Source organism: Anguilla rostrata, chromosome 2 (genome assembly GCF_018555375.3).
Source record: "Anguilla rostrata isolate EN2019 chromosome 2, ASM1855537v3, whole genome shotgun sequence".
Classification (NCBI taxonomy): Eukaryota; Metazoa; Chordata; class Actinopteri; order Anguilliformes; family Anguillidae; genus Anguilla; species Anguilla rostrata.
This window is the reverse complement of record NC_057934.1, coordinates 36,941,345-36,964,111: the sequence shown is the minus strand read 5'-3', so window position 1 is coordinate 36,964,111 and position 22,767 is coordinate 36,941,345. Positions and strand designations below refer to the sequence as shown.

General features: G+C 49.5%; 1 protein-coding gene across 3 annotated transcripts in view; it reads right to left on the bottom strand.

Moving 5' to 3' along the window:
* The window catches only part of LOC135247934 (rho GTPase-activating protein 23-like), a 94,256-nt gene that overhangs the window by 58,051 nt on the left and 13,438 nt on the right, over window positions 1-22,767 (bottom strand). Inside the window, exon 1 of one of the 3 annotated variants that reach the window (XM_064321927.1) lies at window positions 17,692-18,181. The exons of 1 other annotated variant lie outside the window; for it this stretch is intronic. In XM_064321927.1, the coding sequence (XP_064177997.1) occupies window positions 17,692-17,745 (54 nt within the window). In that variant the 5' untranslated portion in view covers window positions 17,746-18,181. Of the gene's footprint in view, window positions 1-15,885; window positions 17,177-17,691; window positions 18,182-22,767 lie in introns of those variants that run through there. One more of the 3 variants, XM_064321929.1, reaches the window with a different exon arrangement.

Here is a 22,767-nt window from a genome sequence, read left to right as displayed (position 1 = left end):
CAGCTACACAGGAATTCTGCCTATAGATTAAGTTTCTGAATCAAGTTTGAGTTTGAGAGATCCCGGGATTCCGTAACTCTCCCATTCATAAAGACAAGCCAGGAGATGGAGTGAATGAGAGGAAGAAAGAGAGAAAGGAAGCAAAGAATGAAGGAAGGAAAATGCACTAGAGAACAAAGATGAGGAGCAGTGACAGAGGAGGAGAGGTACAGGGAGAGAGGGAGGCGACAGCACGAACGACGGAAAGCGGGAATACGACAGAACAGCGGCAGGGAGGAGTGAGAGAGTAGAGAGAGAGAGGGAATGAGAGAGAGACGGAGAGAGGAGCCCAGTCCCCTGGAGAGGAGGCCACGCCCTGTTCTCTCTCCCTGCCAGGCCCTGTGTGTGGGAAAGGAATGGGAAAACTCATTATGGCTCCGCATGGAGGAGGAATGTTAAACCCATCTCCACTGCCAACCCTCTCCTTTCTCTCTCTTCGCTTTCTGTCTCCCTCCCTCTTCTTTCTGCCTTCCTCTCTCTCACTCACTACTGCCCTCTCTCTCTCCTGCTCACTCTCTCTTTCCCTCCCTCCCTCTCTCTCTCTCTCTCTTCTGCTCACTCTCTCTCTCTCTCTCCTGCTCTCTCTCCCTCCCTCTCTCGCACTCTCTACTGCCCCCTCTCTCTCTTCTGCTCATTCTCTTTCTCCCCCTTTCTCATGCTCTCTCTCTTTCTCCTGCTCTCTCTCTCCCTCTCTTCTGCTCTCTCACACTGTCATCTCTCTCTCTCTCTGCCTCTCCCTCCCTCCCTCCGCCCTCCCCCCTGGCGGGCCCACACCCCTGTGAAAGCACTCTGCTGGCACACAGGGCTCATTCAGGAGCCGAGCGTTAGCCTCAGAGCGTTAGCTGCAGTGCGTTAGCCACGGAGCGTTAGCCGCATTGCGTTAGCCTCGGAGCGTTAGCCGCAGTGCGTTAGCCGCGGTGCGTTAGCCTCAGAGCGTTAGCCGCATTGCGTTAGCCGCATTGCGTTAGCCTCGGAGCGTTAGCCGCAGTGCGTTAGCCTCAGAGCATTAGCCGCAGAGCGTTAGCCTCGGAGCGCGCGCGCCGCGCGCACCGCGCAGCCGCTCGTCTGAAACCCACACTGCCGCGCTCCGCCATGACGCCACTTCCAAACTATTTTTCCGAGGGGTAAATCAATCCGCTTCTTCCTTTCCGTCCCCGACTTCCAACCCCCCCCCCCCGTCCGCAGCTAGCGGGTTTCAGGGGGCCCCCGTTTCCATGAGCGCGTGGGGCGCGGAGGCGGGGCGGCCGGTCTGTTTCGTAAACGGCCGCGACGCGTCGACGGACCGCCAGCCGTGCTCCAAGCGGACCAGGAACCGCTGCAGAACAGCGAGCGAGTGTTCCCACCCAGCACCGCAGGGTGCCCTGACGGCATATTATGGCTTCACTAGTAGCAGCGTATACTCCAGCACCCACATCGCAACGCAGATTAAACTGTCCCCCTCCCCTGCCCTCCTTTCCCCCCCCTCCCCGGCGCAGGGAATGCTGGGAGATAGAAGCTCTGCATGTTTTCAAAAACACGACTATCGGCCCTCGCTATCTCCAGCGAGCCAGCATGCCATTTCCTGTTGGCCCAGGAAACGGTGCATCCCTGTGTCTCCTGGGTCTGTGTGCTGATATGTGTATGGGTGACTATGTGTGTATGCGAATAAGTATGTATGCATGCGTGTCTGTGTACGTCAATGTGCATATGTATGCGATTGGGCACGTGTGTGTGCGTGTGTGTGTGTGTACCCCTGTGTATGTCCATGTGTGTATGTATGTGACATGGTGTGTGTGTGTGTGTACCCATGTGTATGTCCATGTGTGTATGTATGTGACATGGTGTGTGTGTGTGTGTGTACTCCTGTGTATGTGTGTATGTATGTGGGAGGCTCCCGAGTGTGTACGTACGCACGTGTGTTTGTCACCACAGTCAGTACAAAAACAGAAACACACACACACACACACACACACACACACACACACACACACACACGGGAGCCTCCCACCGCCTGGACGCAAGGTCAAGGAGGGTTTTACTCCCCGGGACCCTGGGCGGGACAGAAACACAGGGGAGCGGCGGGGATGCGCTTTTCTTGGCTGCGGATTCCTGGAGAGCCCTAATCCTGCACAAACCTCTCTGAGCCAGAGATCACTTTACAGCGCAAGCACAAGGTCACTCCTGCTGCATAAACCTGAGAGTGGAGTCAATGAGCTCATTAATGTATGCATGAGAGTGAGTGAGGGAGAGAGACAGTGAGGGAGAGAGATAGACAGAGAGAGGGAAAGAGAGAGACAGAGAGACAGACAGACAGACAGACAGACAGAGAGAGAGTAGTAGTCTGTCATTTAACAGGCGACAGCACCACAACAGAGAGCCGATCGGCAACTGCACCCCCAGGAGTTGGGAGATTCACATCATGCTAAAGGAATCACAAAGCACAGCAACTCCAAACATCGTCACACATGTTCTGGCCAGCAGATACTGCTACATATTGAGGGGGCACTGCTGGGTGTGCAACCAAACCCGGGCCATGCCGCATATTTGTCACTCACTCGGAGTGGCTGGCTGGCACAGTATCAAAAGTGGGCATTGGCTCAGTTTCAGCACAGTGGCCAATCCCAGGAGCCAATCCTCGAGCTGACGGCACAGCAAATGGCAACAGAGCCACCCAAAAACGTGTGGCGGATCCACCGTGCTGAAGTCACTTTTCCAAATCACAGAAGTCCACTGCTTCAGACAGAAAGGCCTGGGACATGAGGCTGCCCTGTGCCCATCACCAATGGCAACACACCAGTTTTATTAGGTCATAGAGAATACAACTATGAGTAAAATGAGCTTCCCACTGCAGTCAGAACAGCAGAAACCCTGCCCATCTTCTGACACTCACCTCTTCAGATTATACCACAGCTCCCCTGACCCCTTTAGTTATCCTTTTTTTTCTTTCTTTCCTTGGATTTCCTTTTGCATGATGTTACAGGCATAGCTGTGTTGTCTGTCTAGTTGAAAGTTATTTTATTCCATTACAAATCATTTTTTTGTTTCACATTACCTTTATTGATTATAAATGGGCTTCCGCTACCATACCACTCTGGAGAACAGCATCTGCAAAGTGAGTGTATTGTAATGTAACGTAAAGTCATGTGATGTAACAACATTCGCATATGCACAGTAAGTTTTTTTTTCCCCTCCCCATATTCTCTAGTTCCGTATGACAAACTGGGAATGAACCGGCAAACTGGCAAGCAAAAACATTTAGGAGCCATAGTAGACTACAATAGAAAACAAAGACTCGGAAATGGTATACGTTTCAAATTAAGTGTGAAATCCCACCCCACCCTCCTCCCCCCCTTTTCTCATTTGCCACCCAGATGGCGGCCGGGCCCGGGGCTCTCAGGGGGCGACGGAAAAGCCGACGTTTCCCCCGCCCACGGGGCGCCGCGAGACGGGCGCGTGGGCGAGACGGCGGGAACGCAAACCCCCCCCCGCCGAAACAGAACGCCGTCCAGGAAGACCGCGCGCCGGGCCTCCAGTCGTTCCAGGGTTTTCTTCTGCTTTCCTCAAGAATACGAACGGCGCTTTCGCGTTTCTGCGCTTCCTGTCCGCCAGAACAGGAAGGCGCGTGCGGCCTTGGGGGAGCGAGGCGTGAGCGGGCTTCTCCGAATAGATCGGGCGAGTTCGCGTAAACGCGAGGGAGTTCCAGAAAGGGAACCACCGGAGAATCCCGGAGCGCCACAGGAAGTGACGGGGAAGACCCAAAAGCGTCGACGATGACACGGCCCTCACAGGCCTTTGTACAGCACCGCTGGGCGTCGGGGGTGGGGTGGGGGGCAGAGGGGGAAGAGTGACCGACCTGCGGCTGCTACTTCCTGTCACGGGGGCGGGTGTGAGAGGGTAATCTACAGGAAGCAGGGCGGCAGCTCCAGACCGTCAGCCCCAGCTTTCCCCATCCTCTGTTTCACTGCGACTGCAGAAACGCACTATAAACCCCCCTCGGCCAATCCGCTCACAGAGGAGGCGGTGAGCGATTCCAGATTCATTCACCAAAACCTTCAGGTCCAGACATGCCCCCCCCTCCCCCACACCCCCCCAAGCCTTGCGTTACCTAATACCGCCAAACCCTCATCCCACTCCAGCATGGAGAGCACGAGAGGCTGTGGCCTTATCGGCGTCCCGCAGCTCGACGGCGGAATGTAAACACCGGCGCAAGGTGGAGAGGGCCCCGGGCGCCGAGCGCGGCCGACCCCTGCGGCACCGCGTCCTCCCCGCCATGCTCTCCACACGCGCCCCAGCAGAGGAGCGGAGGTGGGCCGGAAACAGAGGAACAGAGAGAGAGAGAGGGAGAGAGGTTTAGAGAGAGAGAGAGAGAGAGAGAGAGAGGGAGAGAGGTTTAGAGAGAGAGAGAGAGAGAGGTTTAGAGAGAGAGAGAGAGGGAGAAAGGTTTAGAGAGAGAGAGAGAGAGAGGGAAGGTTTGAGAGACAGAGTGAGAGAGGTAGACACAGAGTTTCCGTTTTAAACAACGGCTCGCTTAACAGCTGTCAAATAGAAATCATCAGAGGCAAACAGAAACGAACGAAAAAATGAAAACCAAAAGGGAAAGGGAAAGGGAAGCCACAAAAAACCCCAAACATAACAAAACCGCATAACTAAACAAAACGAGATCGTCACACGCTGTGGCAGACACCAATTACTGAAAACCCCATCATAACAAAACAAGGAGCAAGGGGGCTGGGACAGAGAGAGACAGAGGAAGAAACTAGTGACACCCCAACGAAAGCAGCAACATAGCATTAGGGAATGAGCCGTATTCCACTTACATGTTCTTGTAAAAATGTATTTAGTACTTTTTTTATACCTACCAGTGCTTTTTGTGCACATTGGTTCCATATTTTAAGTGTTTTTTTTATTAAGCCTTTGAAGAGTAGTTTTTTTGGCATGATTTTTCTAAATTCTCAGTCAGTCAGTGTTCTGAAACTACATTGTTTGCCTCCAAACACCAGCAGTAATTGTTACATCAGCATTCGTATGTTCAGGACACATATTTGTGATCTTTGTGATACCTTAAGGCAGTGGTAACCAACCCTGTTCCTGGAGATCTACCATCCAGTAGGTTTTCATTCAACCCTAATTTGGCACACCTGATTCTGCTAATTAAGCAGCTCAATGCAGATCTTTAGCTCTTGAAGTAGGTGGGCTTTGCTAGGGTTGGAGTGAAAACCTACAGGACAGTCGATCTCCAGGAACAGGGTTGGTTACCGCTGCCTTATGGGGTTAATGACTTCAAGATACACCGTTAACGTTCGTTTCTGTAAAGGTTATGTGCGGCAGTCAAATGGGCAAGTCCACGATAACTGCAGGATATTTGCGTGGTCAAGTGCAATACAGTTACACAATAGAGACAGATTTATGCTTTAATAACCATCAGGAGGAATAATATACACTATCAGTCTCTATTATGTAGCTGCTGTATCAGACTTTACCATGCAAATACCCTGAAATTGTAATGTCAGTTAGCATGGGATTGCCCAAATATGTGATGCGTGGGGGGGGGGTTAGAAAGAGAGAGAGAAAGAGAGAGAGAGAGAGAATCCAATACACTGAAAGAAAAAGCCAGCAGAGCCTTTTATGCAATAAGAAGAAAATTTCACAAAATAGACATAATTAGAATTTGGCTTAAAATCTTTGACAGCGTATTCAGCCAATTGCCTTATATGGAAGCAAAGTATGGGGTCCACTCAGTTACCACGACTACACTAGGTGGGACAAGCACCCTAAAGATGCCTTGCGTGCCGAATTTTGCAGGACAATACTAAACATCCAAAGGAAAACACCCGCCATTGCATGCAGGGCAGAATTAGGCAGATACCCATTGATAATTAACATTAAAAAAACAGCACTTATATTTTGGTTCTCAACTAAAGTCTCCAAGACACGCCGCAGTTTCAAGCACTGAAAACCCAAGATATGAACCCCAAAAAGAGTCCTCTCAGTCAGCTGGCCATGAGACTCACTAACCGACTAAAACCTAACATTGACCAAACCAGCACTGCTTTACAATCATAAATTACAGCAAACCAAACAATTAAACAAACAAAAGATGCCTATCTGGAACATTGGAATAAACAAAACAAACTTAATTGCTATTTGGCCCTAAAACGAGAATACAATCTTGCAGAGTATCTCTTGTCTGTCAGAGATACAAGGCAGAGACAAATCCTGACCAAGTACAGGCTCAGTGACCACACCTTGGCCAATGAAAAAAGAAGGCAGAAAAAAACATGGCTACCCAAAGAAGAACATATATGTGGTCACTGCAAGACAGGAGAGGTAGGGACAGAGATGCACCTCCTGCTGTGTTGTGAAAAATATTCACAGATTCACAGAAAAACACATTTTAATAAGATTTAAAAATTCCCTCACAAATTAACAAAAGCGGCGTCCTATTAGGAGAAGGATCGACAGCCTCACTCGCAGCTAAATATGTTTTTGCCTGTCACAGCCTGAGGGACAGTGAGCAAACAAGAAATAATAATAGTAATGATTTTATTGAGAACATAATTTGTTATTATTATTATTATTATTATTTATATTAATAGAGCATGGTATAGTATACTATAGTAATAGTATTTAGTTAATTTAATAGTGAATAAATGTTACGTTACTGTAATTTATGCTGGTATTGTTGTTGCTGTTGTATTTTATATATATATATTCTTACTATGATTGATTTTTGTTATCACTACGCTTTGGCAATATGTATTTTTAAATATGTCGTGCCAATAAAGCATTTGAATTTGAATTTTGAGAGAGAGAGAGAAAGAGAATTAGAGATAGAGAGACAGAGAGAGAGAGAGAGAGAGAGATAGGTGAAGGATGCACGTGTCGGTTGCCTGACTCAGTGCCGTTACATTAGCGGGGCGCCACCCTCCCCCCGAGCTGATGCAGCGTCTGAGATCCCAGCCTCGGCCCTTATCTGCCCCATCGCCCTGGCAACATCCCAGCGCTGCCATCCTGTCAGGACAGGCTCGCGGGGAAAACAACCTCTTCCCTCCTAAAAGAAAACTGCAGCAGCACGAGACGGATCGAGCAGCCACTCTCTGTACCAGGGTCAGTGTTCATCTACAAAACCCTCGCTAGTACTGTACCCAGGTCAGTGTTCATCTACAAAACCCTCACTAGTACTGTACCCAGGTCAGTGTTCATCTACAAAACCCTCACTAGTACTGTACCCAGGTCAGTGTTCATCTACAAAACTCTCACTAGTACTGTACCCAGGTCAGTGTTCATCTACAAGACCCTCGCTAGTACTGTACCAGGGTCAGTGTTCATCTACAAAACTCTCACTAGTACTGTACCCAGGTCAGTGTTCATCTACAAAACTCTCACTACTACTGTACCCAGGTCAGTGTTCATCTACAAAACTCTCACTAGTACTGTACCTAGGTCAGTGTTCATCTACAAAACTCTCACTACTACTGTACCCAGTTCAGTGTTCATCTACAAAACTCTCACTAGTACTGTACCCAGGTCAGTGTTCATCTACAAAACCCTCACTAGTACTGTACCCAGGTCAGTGTTCATCTACAAAACTCTCACTACTACTGTACCCAGTTCAGTGTTCATCTACAAAACTCTCACTACTATTGTACCCAGTTCAGTGTTCATCTACAAGACCCTCTTTAGTACTGTACCTGTGTCAGTGTTCATTCACTATGTTCAGTATTGCTGCACCTGTGTCAGTGTTCATTCACCATGTTCAGTATTGCTGCACCTGTGTCAGTGTTCATTCACTATGTTCAGTATTGCTGTACCTGTGTCAGTGTTCATTCACTATGTTCAGTATTGCTGCACCTGTGTCAGTGTTCATTCACTATGTTCAGTATTGCTGCACCTGGGTCAGTGTTCATTCACTATGTTCAGTATTGCTGTACCTGTGTCAGTGTTCATTCACTATGTTCAGTATTGCTGTACCTGTGTCAGTGTTCATTCACTATGTTCAGTATTTCTGTACCTGTGTCAGTGTTCATTTACTATGTTCAGTATTACTGTACCCAGGTCAGTGTTCATCTACAAAACTCTCACTACTACTGTACCCAGGTCAGTGTTCATCTACAAAACTCTCACTACTACTGTACCCAGTTCAGTGTTCATCTACAAGACCCTCTTTAGTACTGTACCTGTGTCAGTGTTCATTCACCATGTTCAGTATTGCTGTACTGTGTCAGTGTTCATTCACCATGTTCAGTATTGCTGCACCTGTGTCAGTGTTCATTCACTATGTTCAGTATTGCTGTACCTGTGTCAGTGTTCATTCACTATGTTCATATATGCTGCACCTGTGTCAGTGTTCATTCACTATGTTTCAGTATTGCTGCACCTGGGTCAGTGTTCATTCACTATGTTCAGTATTGCTGTACCTGTGTCAGTGTTCATTCACTAGTTCAGTATTGCTGTACCTGTGTCAGTGTTCATTCACTATGTTCAGTATTCTGTACTGTGTCAGTGTTCATTTACTATGTCAGTATTACTGTACCTAGGTCGTGTTCATTCACATGTTCAGTATTGCTGTACCTGGTCAGTGTTCATTCACTATGTTCAGTATGTGCTGTACTGATGTCATGTTCATCTACCAGCCACTTTCCTGATCAGTAGGTACGGATCTATTCTCAAATCTGACAACAGGCATATAGTGAGCGGAAATGTAATTCCTGAAAACCGAGGACTTCCTGAATCTAATGTCTGCGTAAAGATATCATGGACTATAGTGTTTGGATCTTAAAATTGTAGGAAAGAAAAATATGGAAAGCTGTATCACTTCCATGCACCTACTCTGAAGAGTACTCTGAAAAAGTGGGTATATTGTGTGTGTGGTGTGTGTGTGTGATGTGTCACTGATGTGTTCAATGACGATTCAAAGGAGAAGGACGATAGCATCAGGTCATGCAGCACAGCCTGGTGCTGACTTAGATCTTTCCGGACAAGACCGTCACTGCACCTCACCAATGTTTCATCACATTTGCATTGCACTCTGACGATTCACGCCAGATTTCTCCCACGTACCCACGGTGTGTAACAGCAATGACGAACCTCTTCGTTTCCAAATAACTAAAACAATCATGGACCCTTTCGTTAAGGGTTCACCTCAGCTCTTAACTTTACTTTAAACGAATGTCCGACGTAAAAACCTCAGCAGTCTCTGAAACACCAAAAATCCCACCGCCCCTGGGGAGGACTCTGAATGCATCAGGGAGCTGTGAGGAAAACTGACCGATGGAGCAGGCATTACTATTCGCTCCAGAGCTTCCATCCAACACGAAAGCCATCAGTGTTCATCTACAAAACCCTCACTAGTACTGTACCGGGGTCAGTGTTCATCTACAAGACCCTCACTAATACTGTACCCAGGTCAGTGGTCATCTATAAAACCCTCACTAGTACTGTACCCAGGTCAGTGTTCATCCACAAAACCCTCACTAGTACTGTACCCAGGTCAGTGTTCATCTACAAAACCCTCACTACTACTGTACCCAGGTCAGTGTTCATCTACAAGACCCTCACTAGTATTGTACCCAGGTCAGTGTTCATCTACAAAACTCTCACTAGTACTGTACCCAGGTCAGTGTTCATCTACAAGCCCTCATTAGTACTGTACCTGTGTCAGTGTTCATTCACCATGTTCAGTATTGCTGTACCTGTGTCAGTGTTCATTCACTATGTTCAGTATTGCTGTACCTGTGTCAGTGTTCATCTACCAGGCTCACTGTTCCTGAGTCAGTAGGTCACTGGATCTGTTATTCTCTAAAGTTGCAGACAGGAAAGTGTAATTTCCTGAAAACCGAGGACACTTCCTGAATCTAATGTCTGCGTAAAGATATCATGGACTATAGTGTTTGGATCTTAAAATTGTAGGAAAGAAAATATGGAAAGCTGTATCACTTCCATGCACCTACTCTGAAAGAGTACTCTGAAAAAGTGGGTATGTGTGTGTGTGTGTGTGTGTGTGTACATGAATGTGTAGTTCATCTGACTGCATTTCAAAAGGAAAGGACGGATAGCAATTCAGGTCAATGCATGCACAGCCTGGTGCTGACTTAGATCTTCCCGGACAAGACCGTCACTGCACCTCACCAATGTTTCATCACATTCGCGTTGCACTCTGACGATTCACGCCACGATTCATTTCTCCCACGTACCCACGGTGTGTAACAGCAATGACGAACCTCTTCGTTTCCAAATAACTAAAACAATCATGGACCCTTTCGTTAAGGGTTTACCTCAGCTCTTAACTTTACTTTAAACGAATGTCCGACGTAAAAACCTCAGCAGTCTCTGAAACACCAAAAATCCCACGGCCCCTGGGGAGGACTCTGAATGCATCAGGGAGCTGTGAGGAAAACTGACCGATGGAGCAGGCATTACTATTCGCTCCAGAGCTTCCATCCAACACGAAAGCCATCGTAAAAGGAGATTTACAAGAATCACAAGCTAAAAGGCTGCTTCCCCAGAGACAGCCCAGCCTCAAATGTCATCCTTTACACTACATTACAGGCATTTAGCAGATTATCTAGAGGGACATGCACAACTTTCACACAGCGTTTACATTGCATCCATTTGTACAGCTGGATATATACTGAACCAGAGCAGGTTAAGCACCTTGCTCAAGGGTACAACAGCAGGGTCCTACTACGGGAATCGAACCTGCGACCTTCAGGTTACAAGGCCAACTCCTCCCTTACACACCCCCGATTTTATTCTTCACTAACACTTTACAGCGATATAGCCAGAGGTAAGACCATTGTCTGGTAGCAGGGTTCCGGTTCAAACCGCCTGGCATGTCAGGTCCGAGCAAACACCTACCCTAATCTAACTGCTCTGGCATAAGCATCGAATTGTAACGCTTGAAGGAGCACCTTTTTACACATTTTTATATTCTTTAGTAAATTTAGTGGTTTTTACATGGAAATGGAACAATCTATTTAAAAAAAAAATGTGTAAGGTTGACAGTCTGTTAGGAGATGTGCGCATCCTTTGGGTTTTAAACCTATCTGAGGCGCCTGTGAGGGGACCCATCGCACCCCGGTACGGGGCTCTGAGCGCCAGGGCGGGGAGGCCGAGCTCCTCCTCGCGGGGAGCGGGGGGGCCGCGTCTATCGCCCATTGTTCCCCAAACACAGAGACCTCTGTGTCCCCCCGGCGGCGGCGGGAAGGAAGGAAGGAAGGAAAAAAGCGCAACACGCGCGCACAGAAAGGACGAGGCTTCTGCCGGGCCGGAACGAGTGAAAAGGGGAGGAAAAGGGGAGAAGCGACAGCAGACTGCCGTCGAAACGCGAGGACGAGAGGACATATGGACGCGGAGACGGGGGGGGGGGGGGGGGAGCGGAGCGGAACGCGGGAACGAGGAGAAACTACGACGGCAACAGGAAACGCACAGGAAAAAGGGTTCTCGAGAAGCGGCACGCACAAGAGAGATAAAAGCCCTGGCGGTAAAGCTAGCCTCAGATCCACTCCCGCGCCCCAAACGCAGTTTCACACTGTAAGGAAGGGGGGGGCGAGACGGGGGCAGGTTTTTTTGGGAAAGACGCGGATCGCCGGGGCAGAACTCCAGCGCTGGACGGGGGCTTATGTAGGTCAGCGCGTCAGAGGCACGCAACGCGAGAGACGCGGGGAGAGTTTAACGAAGGCGGGGTCGGGCCGAGCGCCGGCCCGCCGAGAGCGGTGGGCTCAGCGAGCCGTACGGGGAAGCAGCAGGGGCTGGGGCTGGGGAGGGGGGGGGGGGCAGCTGGGGCTGGAGGGGGGGCAGCTGGGGTTAACGAGAGGGGAGGAGGGCGAGCGGAGGGCCGCGTGGGGGGGCCGAGGCACGCTATCCCGGATCCCGGGGCGGCAGCTGGGACGGCAGATGGGACCGCTAGCCCGCGCTAGCCCTTCTGGAGGAGAGCGCTAAGGCCCTCACTGGGCGCAGGGCACCTCACTCACCACACCTGATTGCCACCGCTCACTCTCCCCCACTCACTTTCTCATCACTACTCGGGAAAGTCTCCTGGATTTACTCTTCTGTTTCCATCTCTCTCTCTGCCTGTCTCACTCTCTCTCTTTCTCTTTCTCTCTCTCTCTCTTTGTCTTTTTCTCTCTCTTTCTCTCTCTCTCTCTGTCCATGCTTTACACAAAAGGCCGGGTAGTGGAATGTGCCCCCACATCTGACAGCCTGAAACACAGAGCACTATTCACTGCGCTGTGGCCTTGCCTGCTGCGTGTACTGCTACCCCATCTACGCGCACACACACACACACACACACACACTCATTCATTCTCACATACAAACTCACCCACTCGCTTGCCTGCTCACTCACTCGCTTGCTCACTCATTCACCCTCTTACTAGCTCGCTCACACACTCTTTCACCCACGCACAATCTCTCATATGCCTTCTCTTTCACACACACACACACACACACAATCTCTCACATACTCTGACTACTTCACACCCACAGACACACAGAATCTCCCACATTCTCTCTCTCCCTTTCACAAACACACACACACACACGCACATGCATACACGTCATTATATCTGAGGTCATTTCCTGAAATGTATTTATAGGTCCGTGTTTGGAAACGATGAATAACATCTTGAAAACTGAAATGAGCTGACAGGCAGCCCGCAGAAATCCCCACAGCTTGCAGTGTGTGATCCTCTCTGATCCAGGTGCCTGACTACAGCCCACAGCTACAGCCAGACCCCGTTTACGACAGTCCACCTGCCGCGGGTCACAGACCTCAGCAGGGTGCTGACCGGCGTGACATCAAGGTCATGTGCTCTGTGACCCCGCCCCCAATCCCACCCCCAATCCCACCCTCGGTAGAGAGAGCAGAGCCGGGCTTCTGCATTGGACAAGAGGTAAACAACCCCACCCCCCCCATGTGCTGATTACAGCTGGAATGTGGAGGGAGGGCTCCTGCCCTGTCATGCTAATTAGAGGCAAGGTGCTGCTCGTTAAGAGTCCAACCCCTCTCCCCACTCAAATCGTGCCCCCTGTCTTCGTGAAGGGCTCGAAACACCTAGCGGTCTACCCATTGCCTCTTTAACCCCGAGAGCAGTAGCAACTAGCAAGAACAGCCACGGACCTTTGAACTCTGACCCCAAGGCTCTGCTCCCACAGAGCCATGCCCGCCTCTCCTCTCCTCTCCTCTCCTCTCTCCCTCCCCGCCGAATCCGGGACCGGCTCAAAGAGGCTCATTGTCCCGCCTGCATTTCAAAGCAAGACCCAGCCTGCCCGACATCTCCCACATCTCCCTCGATTTTGAGCGAGCTCGCTCCAGCCGACCCGCGACCGACAGACTACGCAGAGAGAGGAAGCCTCACAGCAGAGCCTCTCCTCTCTCTCTCTCCAACCTCGCCACTTTCAACCCCGTGCATGAAACGAAGAGCGACACCTCAGCATTTCTAGCTCAAGCGAACTTCACCTGCGGGGAACAGACAACAGTCACCAAACCAGAATGAGCTGTGGGTTCTGATGGTTTTTTACAACAACAACAAAAATAAACGAGAGGGAGAACCGGCTCCTGATAAACCCAGAGGGAGAATTCGCTGGCGCTGACCAGGGGAACATGACTTTGTCTCAGCGCCACTCAGGCAACATGGTAGAGTACCGTGGCAACTGTGTACTGAGCAGAACTTATTTTGGGATGCGTTACACTCAACAACATGGTAGACTACCGTGACAACTGTGTGCTGAGCGGCACCCATTATGGGATGCCTTAGACTCAACTGCACCTAACACAGTAGAGTATGTACCACAGTCTCCCGACCGGCAACCAGCAGTGAACCTGAGTCAGTCTTGAGGCCTCATGGCCTTGCTTCGGGTCCATGCTCGTCCACACCCAGTCACCCAGGAAACAGCACAGGACAAGACAGGAACTTACGGAAACATGGCAACCTACAGTGCAGGAAAGGGTCAGGTGTCATCTCGGACTAGCATGAGTCCGTTTCTCTCGGTCGTCGCGGGACCGCTTTAGTTACGTAAAGAGAGCCTTTCGGCAAGCGTTCAGGCCCGCGTGTCCCGGCCGCGCGCACCGAAGCGAACGTGCCGCCCAGGTGCACGGCGAGGGGAGCGCCGTTAATAATTCAGGAGGCAGGCGCCGCGAGCAGCTGTCGGCTCGAGGCCCGCGCGCCCGCGCCCACGTCCGCCGCTGCCACTTTCACGCCATGGCCGGGGCGCTAACGGGCTGTCGCTAGCCCTCAGCGTCACCAGAAACAGCACCAGATTGGCCTCAAGCTCACAGCCGCAAACCGCGCTTAGCATAAGCAGCTACAGTCGGTGATTTTTTGCTCGCAGTCCGTCTGCGCGCGGTACAGCGCCGCCCTACAGGAATCAGACTGCACACCCGTTTCCCCTCACGCAGGTTTCTTATGGCGCCTCTTATCATGCCTTACACTCTCATGCCCCCCTCCCTTCTTGTGAGATTCTACTCTACTCCACCTTCCAGCCAATCACCTTCAGCTCTTCATACCACCTGACCCGGAGAAGAGCCGGCTCGCTCGCCCAAGAGGACAACGGAGACCGTTAAACCTCTGTCGCGCACAGCCGAGACGCGTTTGGAGCTCGTTTCCCCCCCAGCGCCGTTCTTCCCGCCCTCCTGGGGACCTGAAGCGGGGTCGAATTCAGCCGAGTCAGCGCGCCGAGGCGAACTCCGAGGCACAGAGCTCGTCTTGTGTGAGCGCTCCGACCCGAGCGGGAGCGCTGCCAGAGAGGCCCGAGCCTCCTCTCGCGCGGAGCGTGGCGTCTCGGCGTCTGAGTCCGCCGCCGGTGCGCCGCCGTTTGCGCGGAAACAATTACCCTTAATGTGACGCTCGCCGAACTGATGCTGACTGACGTCCTCCTCCGTCGATAAATGTCATCGCTTGTTCCGCACTGTGCTCTGGAAGACCTGTGCCGCACTGGAGAACATACGGTGCACTGTAGGACGGACAGTGCACTGAAGAACACAGAGCGCACAAGAACACGCACAGCGCAGTAGGGTGCAAAGAACGATCTAGAACAGAGAGCGCACTGGAAAATATACTGTACAGTGCACAGCAGGACACGGTGCACTGAAGAACACAAAGCGCACAAGAACACGCACAGCGCAGTAGGGTGCAAAGAACGATCTAGAACAGAGAGCGCACTGGAAAATGTACTGTACAGTGCACAGCAGGAGACACAGTGCACTGAAGAACACACACTGAAACTGTAACACACACTGCACAGAGAGCACACTAGATCACACAGTGCACTGTAAAACATACACTGCACTCGAGCACACACAACTCACTAGTAAACACAAAAAACATGAATCTAGAACACAAAGCACACTGGGAAATACACTGCACTGGAGCACACACAAGTCACTAGTGAGCACAACAGGCATGAATAGCAAGGAAGGCCTCTGGTGTAAAGCATTGGACTTCACTCATGCCTCCATCTCTCCCTCGGGCATCTGGGCCCTGGGAGGGCTCGCTCATGCTGCACAGAGCTCACAGGCCTCCCCACTCAGAGCACACACATATAAAGCACTCCAGAATCTGCAACACAACGAGCCGAGCACTGTCCGGCAGCCAGAATGGTAATTAGGAAAAGATGCGGCTCATCCGTCTTCCACTGGCTCGCGCCCATGCACCGCGCGCGGCATTGATTTTTAAAAGGGTTATACATCTCTGATCAATACCACATGATGTAGCCCGGCGCTCACCAGTTCCCCGGTGCTGGGGCAGCTTGTTCTTCCCTCTCACAGAGAACCCGGGCTGGAACAAGGCCCACAGCACACTCCCTTATAACACCGTTCCCGCAAAGCAATGCAACATCAGGCCGAGCTTCAAAGGCTTGGCAACTCACCTGACGGAAGTTGTGTTTTTGCGGGCTGAATGCGTCAGGACACCATGATCCCCATGCTAATTAGACACAATCAGAAGCCAAAAAAAACAATAGCTATAAAGAACACGATGGTCACACTGAACTCATAACACAGAAACATGTGTGTTACGTTTTACATAGCATCTACTCGTTCGTTTTCAGTTGTCTGTTCACGTGCGATTATTTCTTTAATGCCTACAGAGAAGTAAGTGAATATGCTCTTTCTCGCTCTTGCTAATTGAATGAGCATTCCTTCATGCTTTGCTGGAAAGGCATGCGCATTCAACATTGCTAGCGCAACACGAGTGAATGCCGGGCTAAACTTAGCTCGTCTGAATTTCCACTTGCTTTAACAGGAAAATCACATCTCAGCACGAGGGCTCCGTTCATGTGATTTCTGTTAAAAGATGGATTCCATGTCGTTCGAGATAAAATGCGGTGGCTCGGCCATAGGGGGCAGACGTAGTGAAAAGGTCAGTCACCGGTCCCGCAGCGATGACGTACAGCGACGTGCTACTATTCCACCTACTACCCAAAGCATCCCACCTGGAAGAGCCATTCGTGGAGTAAAATGTAGTCATTTTCTTTCGATGCCAATGCCATACTATTTCTTTTATTCATTGGACGTTTGAATACATGGAACTCAAAGGGCAATTAGATTAACTTCAGTAAACACGGAACAGCATGGAAGATCAGGGAAAGCTGAAAGTATCATGCTCTCGGTTGGTCATTTAACATTAGAGTCGCTAAATTTATACGACCTTTCAACACAGAACACAAACTCTGGAGTGAATTCAGCAGCCAGTAATACATTTCACAGAATGGGGATGATGCGTTCACAGTTGATATTATGTAGGCTATTATTACTGCATCATTTCGTCTCACGGTGAAATTCTACCCTTTTAAAAAATCTATTAATTCTTGTTATGTCCGTGCTGGGACTGGAGGGCAGCTGGTGGCAGTGCAAGAAAACCAAGCAAGACACAACTGTGGTGCCCAATCAAAACCAACGCTCTAACATAGAGGAGAAAGCACAGTTGTTTGTCAGTGCAGTTTTTATCAGGGCATTATAGTCTCAACACACCGTGCAAAGAAGCATATGTCCTTGACTGAGCAGAGCGTGAAACTGGCTGGAAAGCAAACTGGAAGGAGAGGACACACGTAAACTGAGCAGTACTGTGACTGTAGTTACGTCACCTGCATACATGTGAGATGGCTGGGCTAATGAAGGCTCATCAAGTAAAAACATCATATGCTTTATTAAATACTTTTAAACCGGAAGTACTGCTTTCAAAATCAACAACCTTACAATGCACCGTCTAAACAATGTGTACCATAAAAGCCACAACGTGTTGTTCCACAATGGGTTAATGGGTAGCTTGTGTCATTTCGTCACGTCGGTCTGACAGCTCGCGACCGTAGGCTAATAAAGAGTCTGACAGCTCCACTTGTCCTGCAGTAGGTAAGGTAATATTTAAGTACTGTCCAAAACGCGAAGTACTCCAAGGTATGTCTGTATATAGGCTATCCTATTCAGATGCGCTAAACAAACGTAAGAAATTAAGAACAATAAGCTCTCATACGATTCCGTAGCCTATCCTTGAACACGATTTAATCTTCTTAAGACATCAATGCTCTCTGACCACGTTATTTAAGTGGGGGAAATAAACAAGTACAGACATGGCCAACACAACGGTCCTTTCAGAATGCTTGTAGTGCAAATTCCCCCACACAGCATTCCGACACGGAGCAATTACAAGAGTTTAAATCCCCGTAGCCAACACTTACTTCAGTTTCTGGATAGGGTGGAATTCCAACAAGGCAAAAAGCAACTCCATTCATTGGACAGCTGGGATTGTTTTGCAGGAAAAACAGGAGGACTTGTAACTGGTTTAGAGGTTTAAATGTGAAATAGAAACAAATAGTAATCTTAGTTTTAAAAATCGAAAATCCTCTCCGTTGCAAGTCCAGAGACGATGCCCCGTAGTTTCACCTTCAGTTTCCTTCCTTGTAAGCCCCCCTTTTCCGTTGTTTGGGCTACAGTATTACTCCCTTCTCCTCCACCTCCCTGGCTACTTCAGCATAAATCCCTCTCCTCAGCCGGCCCGTTAGACTGAAGTAGACTAGGGGCGCACTTGGAAAATCTGAGTGCCGAGCTAAGCGCCTGCCTCGCCACGAACAATGGTCCCTCCCTCGCGTCCTGGCGTATTGGGTTGCCGTACAGGAGAGCATTAGCTCCCTCTGGCAGCCCCTGTAATGCGTGCCTGCACGGCAACTCTGACGCGTGCTCCCGAACGAGCGCCCAGCCAGACTGTCCAAGTTCACGAAAAACTAAATTGGTGTTTCCAAGAGACGGGCTGCGCAGCTTTTGAACAGTTTCAGTCGTCAGGTAGCGACTTTTCATTTATATTCACTTATACAAGATTGGTAAATAAAAGCTCAAAATAACGCTTTAAAATGGAATATAGGCTACTTGGTTATAGTTATCCGTCATTCGCACCCAGGAAGGTAGAGGATAAATTAATTTCCATACTCCGAGTTTATAATATTTGTCTCACCTAATATAACATAATGATAACCGAGTATGCATTAGGTAAGACATATGCCGTAAGATCCGTAATAAATCATAAAATTCATTTCAATCAGCAAGTTGTATTCCTTCACATAAATATTTGAAAAGAGCCTAATGCTCTGCATACGGTAACTAATAATTTATTGATAGAATACATTTTCTCAAAAAGTGTGCGTGAATGCAGATCTCTTTGTAGGATTAGCCTACACAGTTTCATACGCTGAAGTTTCATGGATGCAGTGCTTAGGAAAAACAGAGTGCTGGCTTTTTGAAAAACATTAAGATATAGGGCGCTGCTTTATATCAGATGAATCAGTACACAAAATACAGTCACCTAATTCCTCGTGAGCACAAGTCAAGACACTTCACTTTCAGTGAATGATTAAGATGTCGCCCGTGGAGCAGTTTGGGAGGGCCTGAGCGTCAGGAGCCGGAGGTGCACAGGAGAGAGTAGCGGCCAGGGCCCTGTGGGGCTGCTCGGAGCGGAGAGCCACGTGGCTGCCATTAGGAAGCAGGGAGCGGGGACGGCCACTTCAAAGCAGCGCGGGCCACGGTTTCAAGTCAGGAGACTGGGAGCTGAGCTGCTAAAAAAACCAGCCACTCCGCGCTAACCCACAGCTGCACTGTTCTGTAAAACCCTGCCCTGATCCAGGCACAAGCCTTTTATGTCTCCTCAAATCTCTCTCTCTCTCTCCTATCTCCCTCTTTCTCTCCCTCTCACTGTCTCCCTCTCCCTCTCCCATACACACACACAAACACCTACTTCCATGCACATGCTCATGAACACAGACACACGCATATCCTATTATTAACAGCACAATAAGAGTCTCATCACTGGTGAGAGGATATTGTATTCCAAGCTGGGGAAAACATATGGCTGGCTGCAGGAATACAGCTCCTGGAAATCCCCTGTTGGAAAGGAGGGAAGGAGAGTAAGTGGCAGCATGATTCCATGTCTGCCCTGTGCCCACACTTAGAGGAAGAATAGAAGCCACAGTAGTGACTGCGGGCAGCTGTGGGCTGACTGGCGTTCAGATTTCTCCTTCTCCCCACTCCCACGCTGCGGACGGCCACGCCCCTGGCAGGCCGGCTCGGAATGGAGCCTCTCTCTGTGCCCCTGACTTTACCCCCCCCCCCCCAAACTCCTCCCTTCACTCGCAAAGCGCCAACCTCCCACATACTCACACATCTGCGCCAAGCGAGGCTCACGCCACGCATCTCACGCAACAAAAAGGCGCCCCCTGCTGTCCAAATGGAAAATGTGACAAGAACCTCTACTCATTTCATAACTGAGTGGATTACGTCACTGACACAGACTCATGCATATTCCAAATGAGCTCCAACCACAGCCCGGGCAGCTCAGCACAGGTTGGCAATAAGCTTTGCTGCACACAGGAAGCATGCTGTTCAGGTACAGGCTGGGGTGGGTTTATGCTTGCATTAAGATGGCAGTGCCCACTGCAGACTGGATGGGAAGTGCCAGTGCGGGCAGGCAGGAGAAGAGGGCAGAGAGGAACGAGGAGAGGTGGGCACTGGGCACACCGGAGGCATTGAAGTTTGTCAGTTACAGAGTTTCTACCTTCTCGGGCCAATTGCAGTGTGCTTAGCTGGAGTTTAACCCTTTACATGACAGAACTGAATTACAACTGGAACAGGTAATCCTTATTCCACAGCTTTGGATAGCTGTTCCTGTTGTAATGCAGTTATGTGGCCTTCTGGTTTAAACCTAAGGTTTAAGCACACCTGATGTCTCTCACATACACACACGTATGCTCACACAAATACGTATCACACACTCATACACACACCAGTCACATACGTATACACGCACACTTGCACACACGCATATACACATATGCACATGCACATCCGTGTATGACCAATCCTTGTTTTCACTGCTGGCAATTCTTTCACATCATCACCTTATGCAATGAGTTCCTTGCTCCCTGGAGAGGACCAATGAATATAAATCACGGTGCTACCCTCACCAATCTCAGGCCTCTCACATATCTGCAGGGCATTTCCGGTCCTCCCCACAGGAGCACGTGGCCATTGGGACAAAATGGTGGCTGAATTATTTATGGTGGACAATGGGCCACGGCATCAATAACACATGTTAATGACTCCAGCAGTTTAATCTCCCACAGAACGCTGCACTCCTGCATCCGCACCAGCGTTCGCCTGACCAAGAGAAGAGGACGGTGGGACCTAATGTAAATCAGGGCAGAATGTGATATGTTGCCTAAAGACTCTGCACATTTTTGGTTCGAATCCAAGGCATTGCTGAACCTGTTTATGTGACCTCACATACTGCATTATACAATTCAGCCATATAAACACATCGAACAAGCAGTTAATATTGAAGCCGTTATTAGCGGCTTTGCAAATGAAGTGCTTCATGGGCGAGTGACTTCATGACCGGTGAGCGCGGATCCCAGCAGCACTAGCCTCAACTCACACAGCTGTTAAAAATATAAAATATAAAATATCATGCGTAGCTTAATCGCAAAAACGTGCAGCCAATGACACGAGACCGCGGCGGTGCAGCGTGCTGAGTGGAGGATGTGACCTGACATTGGAACCACGAGCCTGACTGTGACCGAGTGAGTTCCGCGTCCGTGCGTCCGAGCGTCCGTCCGCCCGCCACGGGGCCGTGGCCCCGTGCCCAGGAGAGCGAGCGCGGCCCGTGGCCGACGGAGCGAAAGCCGCTTTGACGCTGAGGTGGAGCGACACCCGGCCCCAGGCGGCGGAGCAAGCGCACACACGCAGTCACCGGTTACGTAACTGACCAACGTGAAGTCATCGCGAAAAAATAGAAAATAACGAGCGCAAGTAACGTCCATTACGTTCTCCTTCCGTCGCTCTCTCTCTCTCTCTCTCGCTTCCTCTTTCCGTGCCTCTGCCCTACTTCCTCTCTCTTTCTATCTCAATCTCTCCTCGCTCTCTCTTTCGCCCTCTCTCTTTCTCTCTCTGCCTCGGGACCCCTCAGGTTCTGTGCATGACGAAACGCTCGCATGGCTCATCGAATTAATGAGAAAACCCACAAGACCTGCAAATACATCCCCGCGATCGCGTCAGCGTTTCATTTCCGGGCCAGTTCACACAGCCCGCACGAGCATGTTAGCGTCAGTCTCTCCTGCCGTATTTTGCGATGCCTTTACTTTTCCTTATTCCATCCTTTCATAACCCCAGACTTCTCTTCCCCATTCCATTAGCTCAATTTCTGGCCCAATCGTAATTGAATTGTGCCGCGCACTCCACCGTACCCAGAAAATACCCACTACTGTTCTCTGGCCTGCCAGGCTATCTCCTCCACTTGATGTACACTCCCACACTGGCACAGATCCACTCCATGCTATCTCATCCCTCCTGTGCAGAGTGCTTCCCAGGCTGTGTTGTGTACAAGGTGCATTAATCCACTTTATGCCTTTCTAAACAGCTCCCCTTTTCCATTTAGCTCTCACCTCTCTCCTTCTTGATTAAATATGACCTCTGCCACACAGCTCTACCTCAAGTTCAGAATACAGTATGTAGCCTCTCATTCCTGCTCCAGCTTACCTATATCTCTCTGAGCAGTGTATATCAACAGAAGAGATAAAGAATTTAGTGTGTGTATGGTTGTACAAATATGTAAGTGTGTGTATGTATCTGTATTGCATGTACAATACGTGTGTATGTTTGCACTGTGTGTGTGTGGATACGGTGGATATGTGGGTTTCTCCATTGTATGAGTGAATGCATATGTGCCTGTATATATGAGAATTCCTCCTGTATCTTGGCACCAGTACTCCCCTGGCTCTTCGAGGGAGCTGCAGGAGCAGATTCCAGAGCAGGGCATGAACCCTCACTTGGAGCAGAGGGCTGGAGGTCTTCCTTCCCACGTGTCTGTCTGTCTGTAGGACAGCTGTGCTGTAAATACTCACATAGACAAAGACAGATACTAACCAGAGACATATTGGTGCTCATAATGCTGATCGACTCCCACATTCGCCATTCAGTAACTGTCTGTAACAGTTTCACACAGAAATCTCAAATCTCTCTTGTTCTTCATACTGACATGTATTACTTTTCCACATATAATTTTAGAGCCAAGGCAAATATTATTTATTAGATTTTCAGAAATTTGTCGACTGAGATTTCTGTTTAAATACAGCTGAAAATGTCACCTCAAAGTTGCACTGTACTAATTTCTTCCCATGGAATTGAAAACTAGCCGCATTTGTAAATAAAATATTTTGTTCTGAATGTACAGTGAAACGAATATCGTGTTTAAAAATAACGTTCGGCTGTGA